General features: G+C 36.7%; 3 protein-coding genes and 3 pseudogenes across 4 annotated transcripts; 4 read left to right on the top strand and 2 right to left on the bottom strand.

Moving 5' to 3' along the window:
- The first annotated feature begins 378 nt into the window (after positions 1-378).
- Positions 379-2,368, top strand: LOC120118226 (annotated as a pseudogene).
- LOC120118138 (transcription factor bHLH49-like) lies at positions 1,186-20,629 on the bottom strand. Of its 2 annotated transcripts, XR_005515719.1 has the most exons (10): positions 20,251-20,629; positions 18,642-19,589; positions 18,330-18,557; positions 18,183-18,248; positions 18,008-18,076; positions 17,829-17,900; positions 17,560-17,757; positions 17,326-17,413; positions 17,005-17,233; positions 1,186-1,196 (listed from the first exon to the last, which is right to left on the bottom strand). XR_005515719.1 is itself a non-coding variant. In XM_039138264.1 (9 exons), the coding sequence occupies exons 2-9, from the start codon at positions 19,557-19,559 to the stop codon at positions 17,196-17,198; spliced, it is 1,677 nt and encodes a 558-aa protein (XP_038994195.1). In that variant the 5' UTR covers positions 19,560-19,644; positions 20,251-20,629; the 3' UTR covers positions 16,823-17,195. The 2 variants fall into 2 exon arrangements, 1 of the variants encoding a protein (XP_038994195.1); XM_039138264.1 differs by lacking the exon at positions 1,186-1,196 and having other exon boundaries at positions 16,823-17,233; positions 18,642-19,644.
- Positions 3,593-5,536, top strand: LOC120118142 (rhamnogalacturonan I rhamnosyltransferase 1-like). The gene is made up of 7 exons (XM_039138267.1): positions 3,593-3,820; positions 3,923-3,990; positions 4,068-4,156; positions 4,246-4,411; positions 4,492-4,781; positions 4,856-5,218; positions 5,308-5,536. Exons 1-7 carry the CDS (start codon positions 3,604-3,606, stop codon positions 5,534-5,536), a joined length of 1,422 nt encoding a protein of 473 aa, XP_038994198.1. The 5' UTR covers positions 3,593-3,603.
- On the top strand, positions 6,926-8,858 carry LOC120118137 (annotated as a pseudogene).
- Positions 9,886-10,438, bottom strand: LOC120118225. The gene is made up of 3 exons (XM_039138332.1): positions 10,357-10,438; positions 10,207-10,238; positions 9,886-10,118 (listed from the first exon to the last, which is right to left on the bottom strand). The coding sequence occupies exons 1-3, from the start codon at positions 10,436-10,438 to the stop codon at positions 9,891-9,893; spliced, it is 342 nt and encodes a 113-aa protein (XP_038994263.1). The 3' UTR covers positions 9,886-9,890.
- LOC120118144 lies at positions 13,196-16,726 on the top strand (annotated as a pseudogene).
- Positions 20,630-21,919: the final 1,290 nt, after the last annotated feature.

The raw sequence follows: 21,919 nt of genomic DNA, 5'->3' as shown, positions 1-21,919 counted from the left end.
ATGAAAAGATATTATCGTATCCATAGAAAAGTTAACCTATATCTTTTTCACCTATATATATATATATATGAAATATTATAAATACTGATTGTAAATAACTTAAGTGCAAAATCAATACAACTAGTAAATTCAGAAAATGATGTATATAATAACTAGTTTTAAAGAAGGATTGCAAAAATACATTACCCCGAAAATATCAAAAATTAACATTATTTTCATTTCATTTAAATCCAATTTATTAACTTAATAGACCAATCTCATAAAACTATGTTAAATGAATCCAGAAAAGGGAGGGAGAGAATCCTCGTGCCTTGTATAGCCATTTTATTTATTATTATTTTTTTTTGTCGTTGTGTAGAATCAAAAAAGCCGAGGAATATGGGTTATTGCGAGGCAAGCTTCGAGGAGACAAAGAGTGGAGAAATGAAGGAGAAACCCTACAGAAACAAGATGAGGTTGTATATGAGCATGGTGCAAGCTGAGAAGCTGAAGAGCTTAGTTCTTGCAAGGATCCGAGAGGCTCGAATCAAGTTGTGGGTCACTCGAGCTTTGAGCATTTTGCTGCTATGGACTTTCGCCATGCAGTTGAGATCACTTGGAGAAATAGTTTCTTCATCAAGGACACCTAAATCTACCTTTTCTTTTCCTCTTCCCCCTGAAAGTACGTAAACATCCATATGCATGCATGTATGTATGTATGATCATGCTTGATGTTGGTTCAATTTAGTTGTCATTTCATGTATCAATATGTTATGAATACTAGCTATTTGTTCTTCAAATATTTCCAGGGGTCTATGAGAACAATGGTTTTCTAATGGTATCTTCAAATGGAGGATTGAATCAGATGCGATCTGGTGTAAGTAATCAATTTGCTTCTTCTCATTATTGCTGTTTTGATTTCATTAACAACCATCTTGTTTGCAGATCTGTGATATGGTTACAGTTGCCAAATTCTTAAATGTCACCCTCATAGTTCCTGAATTAGATAACACATCATTCTGGAATGATTACAGGTAAATTCATTTACTTTTTCATTAATGGAGTAAACTATGAACATCTGGTGCTTAAATGGATCCCATTTCTGATGAAGAAATTCCATTTTTTTCTTTGAATTTGCAGTCAGTTTGCAGATATATTTGACGTCGAATACTTCATTGCATGACTGAGAGATGAAGTTCGGATATTGAAAGAGCTGCCTCCTGCGCAGAAAGTTGCTGAATCAGTCTTCTCAATTCCACCAATCAGCTGGTCCAACATGACATATTACTATAGTGTGGTAGGCTTCCATACAAATTATATATATAACCTTGGGATGAGTAGACCTCGATTTGAGTTTGCGCACTCGAATTCAAACGCACGAAGTGGTGCATTTCCAGAAAACTGATGCACGGCTGGCTAACAATGGACTCCTGGAAGAGGTCCAAAAGTTGCTTTGCCTTGTGAACTGTGAAGCAATAAGGTTTGCACCTCCCATACAAGCCTTGGTGGAGAATATTGTTAGGATCCTGAGAGAAAAAGGTCCCTTCTTAGTTCTTCATCTCAGATACGAAATGGATGTGATAGTTTTCTCTGGTTGTAATGAAGGTTCAACGAACAAGAGATCGACGAATTAACGAAAATGAGGTAACATTAAACCGATAGAAGCGTTATCGGTTCGATACTCTTAACTAAATCGTGTGATGATGACAGATATGTAAATCCATGGTGGAAAGAAAAGGTAATAGATTCGGTTAGTTCATGCAATCACTCCTTCTACTAATATCAATGTCGAAGAAGTTCGAGTCGAAAAAACGTTTGTCTAAGTTAATCTTACTTGGCATTTTGCAATACAGGTGAAGAAGGAAACATTACTATCATCATCAGAGCTTGATCCATTCAGGAACCATTCAAACCAGATGGCAGCATTGGATTATTATGGGGCGGTGGAAAGCGATATTTTTGTTCCGATGAATGGAGGCAACATGACTAAAGTGGTGGAAGGCCATAGACGGTATGTGTGTGTATATATATATATACCAATCTTCATTTCATTTCAAGTCATTAATTTGATATAAGATTAATGGTCCTTTTCTTGATCTTATTCAGTTACTTGGGGTTCAAGAAAACAATTCGGTTGGACAGAAAGGCGATCGTCGACTTAGTGGATCTATTCAGAGCTGGATCAATGAGCTGGGAAGAATTCTCATCAGAAATGAAAGAAGCTCATGCTGACCGTATGGGAAACCCTGAAAAAAGATTGGTGGTTCCCGATAAGCCCAAGGAAGATCACTTTTACACAAACCCGGAAGAATGCTTGGCAAGAGTTGATGATGAACCGCAAGTTTCTGGTGATCAGCTCCAAGAAACAGATGCAGAAGCTGAACCATGAATATGTATATATATTAATCCCTAAACAGGGAAATGATTTGCAGGTTGTGTGTCTTGCATTGGGTTAAAAGAAATGGAAGATGGCACAATCATTTTGAGGAGGATAAAAGTCAGTGAAGATTGGTTGAGTCTCAGTTCGATTTTCATATATGCATACATCCATTCACCAACATTTGTTTCATGTTTATTAATTATGCATATGTGCATGCAAGTATAATCAAATTATATTTACAAGAGAAATGTTGTGATTTTTTTTTCTTTTTTTAATAAACCAAGTTCGATACGATCATTTCTTATTTAAACTATTAAAATAATAAACATTAAAAACACTGATTTGTATAAAAGATAAAAAGACTGAGATAAAAGTTTATGTATATTTGTATGTATCTCAAAGATCATATATATATATATATATATATATCAATCTTTGTTCAATTTTTTTCGTAGGTTTATAAAAATGAATGTTACTTAATATTTTCATAAATGAAAATATACAAAAGAAAGTGTTTTTGTACCATAGTATCACAACGATAAAAATAATAATGTTTGAATGATTGAAAAAATATTTTTTTAAAAATTAATAATTAAATTTAAAAAATATTTTTTATTAAACTAAAGGTGATTATAGAATAATATATGTTCAAAATACTTTAAATCATTTAACAATGAATGTTCAATCACATCCTTGCTGTCACTTGTGCTCAAATTCATTACCTTTAGAAAGAACAATAATTCTTTTAACTATTTAGGTATGTTGATTCATGCATGTTACTAAAATTAGAACATACAAAAACAAGTAATTTTTATTTTCAACATGTAAAAAGAGAAAACTAAAGTCTCAAAAATTAAATTTGATACTTTTAAATATAATATAAAATACAATAATTTTAATACTAATATTTTTAAATTATGTTATTGTCTATTCTCTTGAAACATCATCACGTGTATAGAGGTGAAAATGATGAATTTTAATAAAATTATTTTTTTTGGTGCAAAAATTTAATAAAATTGTCGAGACAACTTTTCAACATCACATTCCAAAGTGACTGAAAATTGAAATGTAACTCTCTTCCACAACATGTGTCCCATGTTTCGCTGATCAATTCTTTTACACTTCACAAACACACGCACATATATACATATATATATATATATATATATATATATATATATATATATATATATATATAGTTTTATTGTTATGTTATAAGAAGTTTTTTTTCTTTCTTTGTAGGCATGGAGACCGCCATAGGAGGAGGGACTAGAGCTGAAAAGATGAAGACTGTAGCAGCAAAGCAACCATCTTCATTGGCTTGTATCAAGTTCTGGGTATTTGTGATCTCAACCATGCTAGTCATTCTTTGGTTCTGCACCATGCAGTCGGCAACTCTTGATGATGGAATCATGGTGCCAAAATCTGCATTTTATTTCCCATATTCCTTCCCACCTCAAAGTGAGTTCTACCTGTTCTTCATCTTTTCATGTCAAATTCGAATATGTTTTGATTGTCGATTCGAAATACAATAAAATGATGGTTCCAAATGTTCACTTTCAGGGGTTTATAAAAGCAATGGATATCTAATTATTTCACCTAATGGAGGATTGAATCAAAAGCGACTTGGGGTGAGTAAATAGAACATTGTTTAGGGTTCATAATAGTAAATTTAGCTACCCCTTTAACGTGGTCTTTCTTCCCTCAGATTTCTGATATGGTTGCCATTGCAAGATATTTGAATGTCACACTTATTGTTCCTAAATTTGCTCATGGTGCATACTGGAATGATACCAGGTAAAAGAAAGACAATTCAACTATTAACAAGCTCTCCTTCATCGTCCTTTCTCGTTGTCTAAACTCGTGATCGATTTGCATAATGGCAGTGAATTCGCAGATGTTTTCGATGTCAACCATTTCATTACATCTCTGAGAGACGAGGTTACAATTTTGAAAGAGTTGCCTCAAGAACAGAAGAGAAAACTAGAATCAGAACCACTTTATTACATGTTTCCTATGAGTTTTGCTAGCTTAGAATATTATCATCAAAGGGTTTGGTTCCGATTTCCCGACATGTTCATCAAGGTTCGTGCTTTGAATGAACTTTATTTGATGCAAAATCTGTTTTACAGGTCCTTCCTCGAGTACAGAAGCGCGAGACTTTGTTGCTTGCTCAAACTGATGCTAGGCTTGCTAACAATGGGTTGCCTAAAGAGCTGCAGAGGTTGCGTTGTCGAGTGAACTACGAGGCGTTGCGATTTACTCCACCGATCGAGGAAACCGGTAGGAAGATTGTCGATTTCTTGAGACAAAAGGGTCCTTTCTTGGCTCTTCATCTCAGGTACGATAAGGATGTATTGGCATTCACCGGTTGCAACGAAGGCTTAACGGACAAAGAGGCTGCAGAGATGAAACAGATGAGGTAAGTACAAAGTACTATCCATTGCAATTGACCATGTAACTGCAATATTTTGATCCAAGTATGTTAGTATTCAGATATTCTCATGATGGATGGAGGCATAAACCGATCGATTCGAAGAAGAAACGAGAAATTGGATCGTGCCCTTTAACTCCAGAGGAAACGGCTCTAGTATTGCAGGCACTAAGCATTGATAACAACACCACAATTTACATTGCAGCTGGAGAAATATACAATAAAGAGAAGAGAATGGCAGATCTGGCAGCAGCTTATCCTAATCTGTTTACCAAACAGACCATATTAAAACCGGAAGAGCTCGAACCATTCTTGGGACACACAGACCAGATGGCTGCATTGGATTATATCATCGCAATCAAAAGTGATATTTTCGTTCCGAATTTTGTCGGAAACATGGTAAATGCTGTCGAAGGCCATCGCCGGTATTTACTTATAACCCTTTCTTGTGGCTGAAGATATGTCTGGTTTTCCAAGTGCTGCAATTTCTGTTTTGGTTCATCCTATTTTGCAGATACATGGGATATAAGCCAACAATTTCACCAGACAGGAAACTTTTGTCTGGTCTAATTGATGAATACAAGAATGGGACATTGACGTGGGATGAGTTTTCTTTTTTAGTGAATAAAACTCATGAAGATCGGAGAGGGAAACCGGCAAGGAGGACCGAGAATCCGGATCATCCCAGACAAGAAGATTATTTCTATTCTAATCCTTATGAATGTTTGCCACCATTTGCTTGAACCTATATATGTTAAACTTGATACCAAAATAGTACCTTTTTCCTGTAAATACTGGACATGCACTATCACCTGCAAAACAACATCATTCATTCAATTCAAGAAAAATTATGCGAAATTTTGGTAAGCGCACACAAGGGAGTAAGGAATCCGTGTGCAAACGCCAACAGGAAATAATATTCACTGACAACATTATCTTTTATGTTTTTGAATCAATCGAATCCATTTGTCTGATTCTCTTTCAACGACAACTTGCTGTTCCTTGGATGAATCTGTCTCGCCCTGTCGTGGCTATATCTCCTTGAATTCCATACAATGCAAAGCACTTGGTCAGCCGCCATACCACTATTTTAATTTATATATTTTTATATAAAACTCATTAATCTTACATAATCTAAATATATATAAATTTCGTGACTTTATTATATTTTTCGTTAAAACTAATAAATTTTATACATCTATATTTATATAGACACTAATTCAAGATAAAAGGATTCACACGTTGAAGGATAGAGACTTAAAGAGAGAAGGAAGTTTTCCTCTGATTTTGACAACCGAGTTACTCGGTCGAGTCTTTCCCTCGTTTTGCACTCGCCCTTATTGCTTCTCCTTATTCGTCACATTTATTCCGATTCTAAAAATCACTTTCTGGATTTTTTCTTCTTTCAATTTTTTTCTTAACAACTGGTAAGCTAATTTTCTTTTTCTTTTCTGGGTGTTTTTAGAGCTTGAATGTCAGGGTTTTATTGTAAAATGGAACTTTGAAAGATTCAATGTCTAGAGAGTTCTTATTGTTTTATGTATATTTGTTCAATTAATTGAAAACCATAAATTTCCTTGGTTCAGTTGCTAATCTGAATGCTTTTTAAGCTAATATCCATATTAGCATCTTATTTAGATTCCTTGAATATTGAAGAATTGAATTAATTTAACTATGTTTTTCTGGACGTCATGAATGCATTAATTTTGGTAACTGCTACTTTACATAGCTAGTTTTACACTAATTTGTCTACGTTCTAACAATTTACGTGATATATGATATATATATTGATAGTAATTCGGTTATGAATTAAATCAAATTCAGGGTTTTTCTATTCAAATCTTTATTCTTGTGTTTTTTGCAGGTTTTTTGGGGGGATTTCCACCTAAAGATGGCTTATTTGATGTAGAAGAAGGATAGATCTTCACTTCGGTCTGCTGGTTCTGTCACTTGGATTATATTTTTTCTAATTTTAGGTTTTGGTTTTGTTGATTGATGATTTTTGGTGAATTTGGAATTTCTTCTTGTTCATTTGCTATTGGATTCCCAGTTTGGGGTCTTCTTGGAAGGGGAGACGAATCTCACTCCCATAATCACATCCGCCTCAGGCTGCCACTGAACCTGTAATTGGTTTTTCTGGACGATTTATGTCTCGGAGAACACAGATGGCATTGGCAGTGTTTAGAAGTCCTCTTAGAGGGGAATATCCTCAGAAGAATGGAGTGGAAGGTAAACATCCTGTTGGAGGAGACGGGTTTTTGTGCAAACAGAGAAAGCTTGTGTGTTGGGTATGGAGTTGGATCGCAGTGACAGTGCTCATACTGTTAAAAGAAGGTTGCAAGTTGCACTTAATTTCCCTATTGAGCAAAGCTCACTGATTTTCGGGGATATGGAGTTGAAAAACGATCTTAGTGCCGTTCGGAATGATACTCCGCTTCTCCTAACAAGGAACTGTCTACACAGAAGCTCCTCTACTCCCTGTCTTTCGCCTATTGGAAAGGATCTTCAGCAGAGAGATATAAGCGGTCCTATCGAGATACTGGGACATTATGATAGCTTTAATATATTAAAAGTTGTGGTGAAGGAGATTTTTAAGGCAATTAAGATGGGTGTTGATCTGCTTCCGGTTCATAGTGGTCTGGGAGGTGCCTACTACTTTAGGAACCCTAGAGGTGAGAGTGTCGCGATTGTGAAACCGACGGATGAAGAACCTTTTGCACCAAACAATCCAAAAGGCTTTGTTGGGAAAGCTCTTGGTCAACCAGGTTTGAAACGCTCAGTTCGTGTAGGAGAGTCAGGTGTCAGAGAAGTTGTGGCTTACCTTCTCGACTATTATCATTTTTCCAATGTACCACCAACAGCGCTGGTGAAGATTACGCACTCGGTCTTCAACCTCAATGATGGTGTGAACGAAAATAGGCCTCACAAGAAGAGTCTGGTTAGCAAAATTGCGTCATTCCAACAGTTTGTTCAGCATGATTTTGATGCTAGTGATCTTGGAACATCAAGCTTCCCTGTTTCTTCTGTGCACTGCATAGGGATACTCGATATAAGGATATTTAAAACGGACAGCAGGAAACATTTTAGTGCGAAAGCTTGATGGCATTGGAAAGTTTGGTCAAATGGAAATCATTCCTATTGATCATGGTCTTTGCTTGCCTGAAACTTTGGAGGATCCGTATTTTGAGTGGATTCACTGGCCTCAGGCCTCGATTCCTTTCTCTGAGGATGAACTTGAGTATATACAAAACCTTGATCCTATTAAGGATTGCAAGATGCTGCGTAGGGAACTCCCCATGATTACGGGAGGCTTGCTTACGTGTTCTGGTACTGTGCACAATTTTCCTTAAGGAAGCTGCAGCTCTTGGTCTCTGTCTTGCTGAGATTGGTGAAATGATGAGTCGAGAATTCCGGGCTGGAGAGGAGGAACCTAGTGAGCTAGAAGTTTGTCTTGAGGCAAGGAGGTTGATTGCAGAGAGGGAACTGTCATCTCCCAAGTCCAATGTGCGAGATCCTGAATTCCAATTTGATATTGACTTTGAGGACCTGGAATTAGACTTGAACCCGAAAATAGGTACAGATGATTTCATGACAAGAGCACCATTCCATTTGGGAAATGGATTTGTGAATAACCATTTCCCACTTTCAAGGCTAGATGAATGCTTTGAGGAAGATTAGGAGGAAAGTGAAGAGGAAGCAGAGCATCAGTGTTCCTCCACTTTCAAAGCCGTCGAGACGATCCCATCCATTTCAAAGCTTTCAATGTCATTCAAAAATACCAGCTTAGTTGACAAGAGCCAGAAGTATTCAAAACCCTCTGGAACAAGACAAGAAAATGGTTATTTCACTAACTTGCCTGGCGACAGGAGTGCAAATGAACAGCTTCCAGGAAGTGCGAGCTTCGTGACGCTAGCCGACATGAATGAGGAGGAATGGGCCTTTTTCTTGGAGAAGTTCCAAGAGTTGCTCCACCCGGCATTCAATAAACGAAAATCCGTCACTTTAGCTCAGAAGCAGATACAGAGGCTCGGTACTTCATGCCAGTTTTGACATCGAGATATCCGTATGTTGCTACCGTGGTTTTAGGATGAAGGATTCGTCAGGACAGATTCTGGGAATGTTGTATGAAGAACTGATATAAATATAAAGGCTTCTTTTAAGCTAAGGTGGTGAGCCGAGTAGTATTTGGTTTTATTTCTTCTTTAATCCCTTTGGATTTTGTTCTTCTTTCACTTGAATCATCTCCTCATGGACCTTGATTGATAAATAATATTGCTTTTGAGATGAATTTTTTCTTTGTTCATCATGGATTCTTCTGGTTTGTGCAAGAGAATTGAAAAACGTCGGTATGTGGTGTTTTCTTTGAATGATCAGAAAACACATGGTTGTCGGGAGAACCTATAATTGGTTGTCCATATCAATAAAAATCAAAGTCCTGTTAATTTAATATTTATTTGAATTATTAAAAAATTTAGAGATAATACTTTAGGCTTATATTATAGATTTGGGATTTTAAATTTAGATGTTAGAGTTTAATATCTCTAGTTTAAAATTTAGAATTTTAAAATTCTTATACATCAACAAATTTTAATCCTTAAACTTGGCAACTTTTAAAACTTAGCCCCTAAATATTTAACCATATTTTCTTTTGATGAAAACATTATTATATGAATTTGTCTCATCACATAATTTATAATCATAGTTGATGAAAATCACTCACTTCACCCTTCTCTCTATGTCATTATATTTTTATGGATGAATCTTCATTTAAACGTAGAATAAGTTGTACTTTAAAAATAATTTTGAGAATTAAAGATATGGAGAAAAAAATATGAAATAGGTAGATTTCATTGATTAGTATCATGAATAAAAAAAATTCAGGAACGATGTTGAACAATATTAGCAAATTCATGGACTAAAAGTGCATCCCATATTTAAGAAAAAAGAACATCCTAATTACATTTAATATGTTTAACATTCATGGATATATATAAGGAAAGACCAGAACTGTATTTTAACAAAACATTCCTGATATCAAAACTATTCTTAATTTTAATATTCTTTATTGAAGAAAACTACTATTTATATATTGCCTAATTAGTTATTCTTAGGAGGAGGATGCCTTGGTGCATGATAATCAGCATTCAAGGTCTCGAAACTTGACTGATGACCATCGACCTCATCAGACAAGTTAACAATAGCGGTCGACCCTCCAAGTCCGACACCACCACTCATCTTCACCTTCTTCGTTTGCACCATTAATTTTCTCCCTCCAATTACCCAATTCTCGTTTGCAGCAAGTTCATCAGCGCCATTCACTAGTTCCTGCTCAAACCCATTTTTTTTTTCAGATATAAGTAACATTAAATAGTTAAAACTAGATCAAATGTTAATTGTTATCAGTTTATATTACCTTTCCAGTTGGAGCTGTCTTATGGTTTGAACCTGGGAACAATAAAAACAAAATCAAGCTCATCAACTTTAGAAACCCTATAACTATGGGGTAAGCAACAAGCATTAAATGCTCAGATAAAAAAAAGAAATTGATATTGTGTTATGTTACCTTGATTGGCTTGCGCAAAGGAGATCAATGCAGCTACTAGAACTAAAATGAAGAGGAATGTTATGACCCTCTCAGCAGCCATTTTTCTTTCTGGAAATGAAAAACCAGATGCAAATTTAGGGTTTTAAAGGTGAAATTAGGTCAAATACAGATTTTAGCACCTATGTAACAAAAACCCAAGTCAAAGCTCTTAGCTTAGGACTATGGTTCCCAATATATATATATATATATATATACATTATTTGGACCTTCCAGATATATCATCCCACTTGTGTCAACGAGACTGAAGTTGAAAAGTAGATGGGGATCTCAATGCTTTTAGAATTTGTAGTAAATTGAAGTACTTGTTTCAAGGTCCAAGACGAACCAGGGGATTTGAAAGAGTGGTCCATGAAGCTGCATAGTCTTAGAGGTGGTGCGTTAGATAACGTAGAATGCAAGGTACGTGTGTTCTGCGCCTGTCTACCGCCATGCATTCAACGAGAAATATTAGGGTTTTTGTTTTTGTTTGCCGCTCGTATGGTTTCGATCTTGATTTCCCAAATGAGTTGGCTACTATTCCCCCATCCCCATAACTTGAATTCTTTTTAAACAATTTCCAGTCGTTTTAACTGTTTTCGATATATATAACGAGTGTTGAATGCAATGATAAATCACGTAAATTCAATCAACTATATCGGCCTAACAATGTACTTTTAATACCTAAACTAAGTGGAGAAACGAGAGGTAAGAATTGTGAAACCTTGGTCCTCTTACTTGATGCCCATGCTTGAAAAGCAGTGTAGAAATGGGTTAGCTGAAGTGCATTTTCCAGCACCATTTGAACGATTCAGTGGGTCTAAACCCGCCAGCAACCACCGGCAACATAGTTCCACACGCACCTTGAAATATGTGGGATAGCATGTTCCGCCACATGCCCACCACAAAATATTGTACGAAACCGTATTTGGAGAAGAAGAAATAATACAGTTAGACGTTGAAGGAAGGAAACTGAGCACAGAGATGAAAATATAGGGAGAAAAATGCATTACTATTTATTCGTTTTCTCGATAAACATTAAGGTTCGTATGCATCGAAAACATAAGACAATTACTTAAATCTTGTTTGTAGTGACTTTTTTTGCCCCCAACGTCCATAGCATGTGATAGTAGGGCTAACTATGCTGTATCATCCATCCTTGAACCCAAAAACTAGAAATCCAGGTGGATACAATACAAAGTACAAAACCCAACTGATCCAACACTTCGCCCATTGTAGGTGACTACTTCCTCAGTCTCAGGCCCACTGTAGCCAACTCTTCCGACTTCCTTAGAGCCTCCGGCGACACAGTCGAGACGACAAGGGGTTTTTTGTCCCTGCAAGGATAAAGTGATACAAGTTTTGAGAATTCTAAAAAAGGTCACGTCAAAGGGTTAGATTAGAATCTCCTTAGCTGAATCGTGCAGCCTTTGACGTTTCTCAGCCGATGTGGGTGACTAAGTCAGCCTAAAAATCCAAGCAAGAATGCTTAGCTCGATGCCGAAGCAAAAACACAAAGCAAGAGAATGACGGACACTGGAAAAAAAAAAACAAGAGAATTGAGTGAATGTTTTTACTTGTATTTCATTCATTCTTCACTTTTGAGTAATAGAAGCATTTAATCTATATTCTTTTTCGTCTCTTTGCTTTCGTTGCCTCTCTTGATGACTTCAGTAGCCCTTGGTGTTATACATCCACATTATTAAGCATGGAAGACGTATTTGTTGCTTTGATGAGTTTAAGTGCTCGCAAAATTGTTTTGCAAATTAATTTAAGTGTTCGATTCGACATCTAAAGTAGCACGATTTGCTAGGTGAAATTCTAATTGTATGCTGGTGATATACGTAATTGAGACATCCTAATAGACTGATAAATTGAAATCTTGTTCTTACATGACCTGATTAATTCAATCAGACTTTTCATTGTTCCAACTCTTGGACAAGATGAAAAAAAATTACCTAAATCACACCATATGTATACACATGTAGTATAATCCAATATGGTACAAAAAGCATAGATGTAACAATCTAAATACCACCAATCTTTTATTTTAATATGAATAAAACATAGTATGTAATTTACTCTCATATAATATATATTGAAAGTCAAATGCCAAAGTCTCATCATCTGAACAAGTGGACTAACATCTTTAATTAAATCAACCAATGTTTCATTTTCCCCAAAATCACAAGTTAGCAACTCCAATAGGTCAATATATAAACAATAAGCTAAAAGTGAAATACCTAAAAGAGATGAATTTAGAATTATTAATATTATACAATAACCCTTTGTCAAACAACTTTTTTTTTATCTCATATTCATGTATGTATTTGCATGTCAGTACATATCCATACATACACAATTTGTATATTATAATTAATAGTGTTTTTGACTTTTGTTATCAGGAAATTAAAATTGGCCACTTTCAGTATGATGAAAGTGAACAGGATGCTGAACTACCATGGACAAGAGACTGATTCAATGACCTACTATTATTTCTTGAAACATCTTGGTATCCTCAACTCAAGTCTTTTGAAATTCTACAACTTTTTTGAATACCAGGAGAATCCTCGGAGGGTTTCAACTCCGATTCAACGATGTCGGTACGAGCTTTATAAAATCTTCATCTCTCTGTACTACTCTTCCATTCTTTTATATTAGATGCATTTGTTGATATATAGTCTTAAGAATGTATGAAAGAACTTGAGAAAATTCAAGTATGGTTAACATAGAACACCTACTGTATTCGATACTCGAGTCCGGATAAGATAGGCTAGCCTCATCGTCGTCGAAACATGTATAGATTGGTGAAGTGCAACCATGGACTAGGTCATAAACAATGCTTGACTGTATCCTGGAATGTTCATATTGGCCTTGTTTTTCTGAATTGCAAGAAACAGAAAGTACTAGCATCTCGATTTCGATCTTTTTTTTCATTTTCCAGAAAGACGACACTGCCTTTGCCAGTCTTTTTGAATCCTTGTTGGCAGATATTTCAGCAGTCGTGGAATCAGTAGAATGTATAGACGTAGAGCAGGAAAACTTTATTGAAGTGGGAAGTTACCTTTATGAGTTTTTACGGCGATAATGGAGTTGAAGTGTACTGAAAACAGCCCGAAAAATGTGAGGGAGATTCTACAATCTATTTCCCAGAATGTCAATCGGGCAAAAGATATTGTGGGAGAATGCCATAAAGAGAACCAACCGGGAAGTATCATAGCCAAGCTAGAAGTGGTGATAAAAGACATAGGTGAATGTTTGTGCTTGATACCGTCTGCAACATTCGGAGGCGAGGAATATGCGGAAACCGCAGTCCGCTCTCTTTCGGAGGAAATGCAGAATGTCTGTTTCGAACTTAAGCATCCTCGAGAATTATGAATGGAAGGGCTCGAACCGAAGATGACTTTTGGAACAGAACAACTTAAGAAATAAAAAATGGCAATAGAAAGTTCTCAAATGCCACAACAAATGCCAATTGTCTGGTCTCTTTCAGAGGAAATGCAGAATGTCCATTTACGAGTTGAGCAGCATCAAGAATTATGAACCGAAGACGTATTCTGCTACAAAACATCCTAAGAAATCAAAAATGGGAATAGAAAGTTCTCAAATGTCTCAACAAATGCCAATGGAATCGGATCTTTACTCTGTTGATGTCGAAGTCTCCACCTGCACCGAAAGTTCTCGACCTTTGAACATGCCGTGCTCAAATGATTTCCTTAAAATTTCAAGTCCGAGAGGACAGTATGAGATTATAAACAAATCCTTGACAACGTTGCCAAAGGTAGCTCATTATATGGAACCTATGTACGACGCTTTCTTCTGTCCATTAACTAAGCAGATTATGGATGATCCAGTAACCACTGAGAGTGGAGTGACCTACGAGAGGAAGGCGATATTGGAGTGGTTCGAAACTTTCAGTCATCTAGAGGATATAACATGTTCATCCACAGGGATGAAGCTCACAAACAGGGTTTTAAGCACCAATGTTGCTTTAAAGACCACGATAGAGCAATGGAAGGATTGGAACGAAGTTGCGAGGATCAAGGTTGCTCGAGCCGCATTAGCTTTGGCTAGTTCGGATAGTATGATACTAGAGGCAATACGGGATCTGTATCATATATGCCAAAGGAAACAATACAGTAAGGTACAAGTACTTACTGCTGGAATATTGCCATTGCTTAATAAGTTACTCGGATACAAAGATAGAGATGTCAGATGTGAAACTCTGGACCTATTACGACAACTGGCCGAGGACGACGACGAAGGAAAGGTTTGCATTCTTACTATTGCCAGATATTTCATCTAAAACAAAACACGAAAGAACATGATGCTCAACTATTGCACCATTTTCTTTATGTTTTGTTCAGGAAAAGATTGCTGATACAGTGGATATGTCAACACTAGTTGAGTTGTTATCAAGTAGCCACCAGCCAGTTCTTTATGCATCATTGCTTTTCTTACTTGAGCTTTCAAGATGTCGAGCTTTAGGTGAAAAAGCCGGATTGGAAACCGGAGCAATTTTGATTCTGATCAGAATCAAGTACAACCATCAGGTTGATTCTTTTGCTTCCCAAACAGCAGATGGAATTTTAAAGAACCTAGAGCAAGTTCGAGATAACATAAAGCGGATGGCCGAGTTTGGGTTCTTGGAACCTCTTATGAATCATCTAACAGAAGGTAATCTAACTTCCTTTATGATTGACACTTCCAAGTTCCAAATGATAAATTTAAGAGAAATGTGCTGATGTGTAAATAAGCAGGGCCCAAGGAGGTGCAGATGGAAATGGCAAGCTACTTAGGGGAAGTCATTCTTGGTAATGACAGCAAAACATGTGGCTGAGAGGACTGCTCCTAGTCTCATTAAAATGGTGCAAAGTGGAAACTCCATCGTCAGACAGGCAGCATTCAAAGCTTTGGCACAAATCTCATCTCACCATTTGAATGGAAGGATACTTGTAGAAGCCGGTATCATCCAAATTATGGCTGAAGAGATGTTCACTCGTAGGATATACGATGAACCTATGGACTCGAAGAAAGAAGGTGCAGCGATTCTTGCTAATATTCTGGAATCAGGTGTCGAGCATGACAGCATCCAAGTAAATCCCCATGGCCACAGGATAAGTTCGGATTATGTCGTCTATAGCATTATCAGCATGCTTAAGAACTCTAGTGCTCATGAGCTCAACATCAGTCTCATCAGGATTCTCTTATGCCTGACAAAGTCATCCAAGTCGATGGCAACGATTTTCTCGGCTCTGAATGAGCCTGAAGCAAGCTACACCTCATCGAATTCATCAATTACCCACACGAACAAATCGGGGTTGCAGCAATCAAGCTACTCATTACCCTTTCACCGCACATAGGTAACACACTAGCAGAGAGACTCTGCAAAACCAGGGGGCTGCCTGAGAGTTTAATCGAGAGCCCTACGGAAACAAAGCACATTACCGAGAAGCAGGTGGTTTCAGCAAAATTCCTGGCAAAACTCCCCCAGCAGAATCTAACACTCAACCTTGCTCTTCTGCACAAGTATGTTGTCCCCATAATCCTTCAGAAAATCAATATAATCCAAAGAAGTGGAATAAGAACTAGCAGGCATGCAACCGTTTACTTAGAGGGCCTAGTTGGGATTATTGTTAGATTCACAACTACACTGTATGAACCACAGATATTGTCTCTGGCAAAAGCTCACAGATTCACATCGGTGTTCACCGAACTGCTCACGAGGACATCTAGTGATGAAGTTCAAAAATTATCAGCCATCGGACTGGAGAATCTGTTGTTAGAGTCGATAAATCTATCTCAGCTACCGACAATTAAGAAAACCAAGCCTACGAAACTGTTCCACCTGCCGAAACTTCTATCTTCCAGTTCATCAAAAAGGATAGGGATACCATTACTATGTCCAGTTCATAGAGGTGTTTATTCTTCAGAAACCACATTTTGTTTGATCGATACGAAGGCGGTCGAAAGGTTGTTGGCATGCCTGGATCATGAGAACAGTGAGGTAGTTGAAGCTTCAATGGCAACTATATGTACTTTGTTGGACGAGAATATCGACGTTGACAAGAGTGTGAGCCTGTTGAATGAATTGAATGCCATCCAGCATATCTTGAATGCAGTGAAAGAGCACAGAGAAGAGGGCTTATGGCAGAAATCTTTTTGGATGATTGAAAAGTTCCTAGTGAAAGGTGGAAATAAGTCAGCTTCAGACATCTCACTGGATAGGTCGCTGCCTGCCTCGTTGGTTAGTGCTTTTCACCATGAGAATGGCAATACGAGGCAGATCGCCGAGAACATTTTAAGACGCGTAAACAGGATGACAAGCAGCTCTAGTTATTACTCCATGTAAAAGAAGAAAATCAGAACTTGTTTTGTGTTTAAATTGAATTCATTTGGTCGAGTCAATGAAATTTGGTGTGTAAGATGAAATTAAGAAGATTGAAGAACATTATATGGCATTAAAGTATAATTAAAAAATATTGCAACTTACATCTCTGAACTGAACAAAATACATCTCACTGTTATCTGTAAATTACAGCAAGACACCATCTAAGATTACTAGATAAAACATAACTCCTACATCACACACACATAAAATCATATCATCAATCTATACAAACATTTAACAAAGCACGATGCACCTGTTTCGATTGAACGTGACTGATATTCCCGGCTATAAAACCGGGCCAATGGCATCTTCAGTTATTCAATAAGTACAGGGTATGTTGATATCATATTCAAATTGCATGTCCTTGGCTACCTTCAAGAATGTGTTATAAATGTGAGCTTGACCGGAATGGAGCTGTAAACCCTTAGGATCAAAGTTCTACTTCCGCATGGCCTGATGGTTGAGACCCTGCAAAAGAAATAGATAAATTATAGCCGGGGTCGAAGAATATTCAACCTAGGACACAGGCTTCGGGGTGTGTTAAATAAAGAGAGGAATACCATTCACTTCTTGGCTGTTGGAAGGAGCCCCGGCTCCGTAGTTCATTTGGACGGCACTGTGGAGCTCATCCTCCCATGCATTTGATAGCTAGAATCAAAATGGATAGACACTAAAGTAAATTTGTAATCCTCATACATTCACGAAGTTAAGAAGACAAAACATTTTGTCATTCGCATCATGCACTAAAGCATACATAAAGCGTTAACTATAAGAAAAATGAAGAAAAATTAAACCTGATTAGGTTCCTTGAATCCTCCTGCCATTGGCGTGAAGTGGGAACCGAGCGTTCTACGCATAAAATCAGCATTATTCCCCATGACAGGAAGGCCACCCGGAACAAGTCCAGGCTGAGACGGATGTAACAGAGTATAACACACAGACAAGTCCGGAGAGAACCCCAAAGCTGATGGACCAGCCCGTGACTTAAAAATCTGTATTTTAATGGATTAGAAGAGATACATATAGACACGAGTAATTGCTAAATCTACACAAATCAGCTTACATCTTTTTCAAGAAGCCCTTCTATATTACAATCAAGCCGTGGGTTCACTGTCGCAAGTTTCATTGATAGAAACTGCAAAAAGAAGAAAATAAAGTGACACATTAGAGATTGTGAAAGATAGCATATGGTTATACCTATACAGTATTCACAGGTAACTGTTAAGAATTCGGATCCAATACCTCAACTTGCCTCTGAAGTGACTGCACATAGTTAATGATTTCATCTAGCATCACTGCCTTGCCTGTAACCTGCAAGAACCCATAAAGCCTTACAAACTGAACTAAACTAGCCGTTTCGTCCGCAGCCAAGTTAATTTGACTGTATTCGTTAAGCTATACCATCCAAGAAGCATACCTTACTGCAACCGGGTACAAGGTCCTGCAGAAATTTCATCCTTTCACTGATCTTTTCTCTTCTTACCTGAAGTTATAACCGATTTTAGCTCCGATCGGATGATCTCAATATTACTAAACTTTAGTAAGTGTTCCATGTAAAGTTTACCCTTTCTGCAAGACTGTGGCTGTTTGTTGCCTGGCCTCTTCGAGCTCTGACATGGATGTATTCTTCTTTTGGTGGATCAGAAGCTTGAGACCCTTGTTTTCCATGTTTCGTTGTAGTCTTATTCATCACTGTAGATTGGTCCCGGTCTCCTTTCTGTTGATTTTCAGCACCATCCTTTGCGGCATCGACAGGTGATTGGCTTCCCTTAGCTTGATCAGTCTCAACATCCTATCGTAAACTTAACAGTCAAAACTGAGAATGAACGAAAAGCAAATAGTGGATCAGGGAAAGAATCGATAAACATTGTTTTACCTGTATGCTCCTTCTTCTTTTCTTAGAACTAACACCTTTAGCTGACGGTTCACAGCCTGTACTATGCAATGCCGATGGCTCATCTTGACCACCAACACCGTCACTAGACTCAGCCTCATTAGACTCATTACCCGAGCCACCATTTTCTTGTCTTGCTTCTTCATTAGACCAGACGAGACTTTCACTTCTTCTTTCGTTCTTATGCGGACTTTCTTGAGTAGCCCTATTTTCAGTTTTCAAACAAGCATCTCCAGATGTTTCAGTGGCAATCAACTTACTTTTCTGAGATTCGACACCAGATACCGACTTCAACCCACCAATTGCAAAAACATTTTGCGTTCCTTGCATCAGGCCCACACCCCTATTATACACAGCCATAGATTCGGGAATACCAAAAGGGTTCACCATTTCACTAAAACTTCCCCCATTAAAGCTCGAGAACTTGGCAGCACGCTCAATGAAAGCCGAGTCAGCTGGTAACTGAGATGGGCTCTGAGGTAGAATTCCAGTCGCATTCGGTAAAAACATGCCCCCTTTCAACATTGAACTTGCTGCATTCCATGCCATATCAAATTGTCTATCGATACTACTACTCATAGAGGCTGGACCGCCTTTTGTAATTCCCATCGCATTTGAAGAGCTCGCACCATTTTGCACATTAATATCACAAAATCCCAAACTTTGTGAATTAGAAGGGTGCTCCCAAAGGTTAGAACAAAACGAATCTACCATCGAAGCCGAACCAGATGAAGAACCGATAACCAAGGGATTATCACTAGGAACTAAACTCATGGGAGTACTTGTGAGATTGCCACCACCAGCAAACTGCCAAGCTGCTGACATACCGGATCCTTGGTAGTTTATGCCATTCTCATTTCTCTTTTCTAGCTCGAATTTATCCTTTTCACCAACATCCATCCCTCTTCGACACGAATTGCAGATTTCAGTCTAGGCCTTTATCCACAATTATGTATGAACACCTAGGCAATAGTCCAAAGTCAGGCTGATGAACAGAAACTAAGCCATGGAAATTTGACCACTACCTAAAAATACCAAAGTCTAAGTTCATCAACCAAAGATCAAAGACCAGAAAAGAGAATGGAGATAGGTTCAAAGAACAACAACAAACACATCACATGGGCAAATTATGTATATTTTTAAAATATATTAGTACACAATAACTTTACAAGCAAGCTTCAACTAAGTTCTCAAGGGGTCGACAAAGCTTAGGAAGTAAGAAAGATATAGACCTCAAAAGCCAAAAAAAAAAAAAAATCCACCCACCCCAGAAGGAGTGTCAAAGAAAACCCCACTTCTGAAACTCGATTAGTGAAAATCCCAAAATAACATAGCTGAAAACAGCTGTCATTTCCAAAGCAACAACTGAGAATTGGAAGTACACAAACTTGCACAAATGAAAAGGATTGAACAGAACAGGGAAAGCTGTAAGGAAAACTGAAAGTCCACAACAAACAGTCAATTTAATCCAAAAAGAAAAAGAACAGCATTGGTTTCAGTACAATAAATAAAGTTATCCTTCTTATTCAAAACCCTAGTCAGAACGTAGCAGAGAAACCCAGAAAAGAGAGAGAGAGAGAGAGAAAGATACCCATTTTCAGATTCTGTGCTTACTTTTTTTCTGTACTCTCCCTGCTCTCTCATTCAAAGCCTTCTAATTCAATACTCCCAGACACACACAAGTTAAAGCTTTTATAGAATTTGAGCTTAGCTATTTTCTCTGTGTGTGTGTGTGTGATTGCTTTGCTCAGTAACAAAGCAACTCTGCTATAAAACAGTCAAATAAAACTAGAGAAGAAAAGTAATAAAGGAGAGAGGTTTATTACTTCTGAGTGAGAGAAAATCAATGGGTACTTGTCTATTTTGTAGAAGACAGACTGAAAGAGGAAAGTGATGGCAAATTTGCTGCATTTATACCCACGCTTGCATCAAAAAGAGAGCTCTTTGATCATTAACCACCACCACTACTACTGTTAAAATATTACAGAACACCCCCTTCTCTTCAGTCTTCTCTTTAAAACTCCAAAAGAAAAACTTTAAAATCACTTTGGGTAAAGTTTGTTTCCAGTGTATATTTAGGTTATAATTATACCCATTTGAGCTAGCAACTGACACTGCCAACTCCATTAAATGATTTTTTTCTGTCTACTTGTTGCATTTGTCCTTTTGATTAAAAAATTAACCTTGGGAAGAGAGCTTCAAGATCTTTAATGGAGGTTTGTTTGGTCAATAAGCTAAAATCTAGCTCATTTCACACTATTACCTTATAAAAATTTATTGTTCTCCCTCTTCTTCTACTCTAGTCCCCTTAATTATTGACCCTTCACCTGCACTAGACAAAGTGAACTATTTATCACTATCATCCAACCCTTGATATATCAATGAAATCTGTAGGGTTAAATATCAATTATCCTCAAATTATTACCTATATAAAATTGTTAGAATGTTAATATTATATTAATTTAATTGTTAAATTTCAGGTTAGATTTAATATTAAATATTTTTTTATAAATTCTAAATCTAATCTTAATCATATATAGAGGGGAAAAAAACTCTTGAAGAAGGGGAATGCTCCAATGAATATAGAACACTTATCTAAAATAATTATGAAGGAATAAATATTAATAATTTGGTCAATCACCAAATATGTTTGCTCATGTTACACATATTTAAAACATGATCAAATTATAAATATATTTAGATATCACATTTTAGATACGTGGAGGACATTGATCCTACATAAAAAAAAAGTGAGGTGTTAAAGTTCAAAAACATGACACTACACATTTTATTAGATATATCTTTTTTAAGAATAAGATAGTGATCCCACAATAAATGAGCGGTCCTTTGACGATTTGAGGAAGAATGTCATGTCTTAAAAAAAATTAAATAAAAAAATATTATTTCAATTTTGAAAATGATAATGTTGTATATACTATCAGATATTTTTTTTTATAAATAGAACAATGATCTCGTGACATACACATATCATATTGAGCAAATTCTATTAATATTTTATTTATTAATTAATTAATTTAAATCAAATATTATGAAAACTTATTAATTAAAGGTATAATTACTTTTAACTTTAATTTATAGATAAAAATAGAAATTAAAAGATTGATATATTAAATAATTATTGTGTATAAAAATTACTCAAAAAATTCTCAAGAGAGTTGACCAACAAGTTTGAACACCAATTTCTTTCCCCTATAACCAAGTCTCACCATGAACAATAATTTATGGACTGTCTATTTATC

This window comes from Hibiscus syriacus, unplaced genomic scaffold, assembly GCF_006381635.1.
Source record: "Hibiscus syriacus cultivar Baekdansim isolate YM2019G1 unplaced genomic scaffold, ASM638163v2 tig00110327_pilon, whole genome shotgun sequence".
Taxonomy (NCBI): Eukaryota; Viridiplantae; Streptophyta; class Magnoliopsida; order Malvales; family Malvaceae; genus Hibiscus; species Hibiscus syriacus.
This window is presented reverse-complemented; position numbering and strand designations above follow the sequence as displayed.

What these genes read in the sequence shown, in the direction of transcription:
- LOC120118142 (XM_039138267.1), top strand. Translation starts at nt 3,604, where the DNA reads ATGGAGACCGCCATAGGAGGAGGGACTAGAGCTGAAAAGATGAAGACT. An exon ending in ATATTCCTTCCCACCTCAAA is followed by an intron (nt 3,821 to 3,922) that starts GTGAGTTCTACC and finishes GTTCACTTTCAG; the next exon opens with GGGTTTATAAAAGCAATGGA. An exon ending in TGAATCAAAAGCGACTTGGG is followed by an intron (nt 3,991 to 4,067) that starts GTGAGTAAATAG and finishes TTCTTCCCTCAG; the next exon opens with ATTTCTGATATGGTTGCCAT.
- LOC120118225 (XM_039138332.1), bottom strand. Translation starts at nt 10,438, where the DNA reads ATGGCTGCTGAGAGGGTCATAACATTCCTCTTCATTTTAGTTCTAGTA. An exon ending in CTTTGCGCAAGCCAATCAAG is followed by an intron (nt 10,239 to 10,356) that starts GTAACATAACAC and finishes TATTGTTCCCAG; the next exon opens with GTTCAAACCATAAGACAGCT. An exon ending in AGACAGCTCCAACTGGAAAG is followed by an intron (nt 10,119 to 10,206) that starts GTAATATAAACT and finishes GGGTTTGAGCAG; the next exon opens with GAACTAGTGAATGGCGCTGA.
- LOC120118138 (XM_039138264.1), bottom strand. Translation starts at nt 19,559, where the DNA reads ATGGATGTTGGTGAAAAGGATAAATTCGAGCTAGAAAAGAGAAATGAG. An exon ending in TTGTACCCGGTTGCAGTAAG is followed by an intron (nt 18,077 to 18,182) that starts GTATGCTTCTTG and finishes GGGTTCTTGCAG; the next exon opens with GTTACAGGCAAGGCAGTGAT. An exon ending in GATTCAAGGAACCTAATCAG is followed by an intron (nt 17,414 to 17,559) that starts GTTTAATTTTTC and finishes TTTTGATTCTAG; the next exon opens with CTATCAAATGCATGGGAGGA.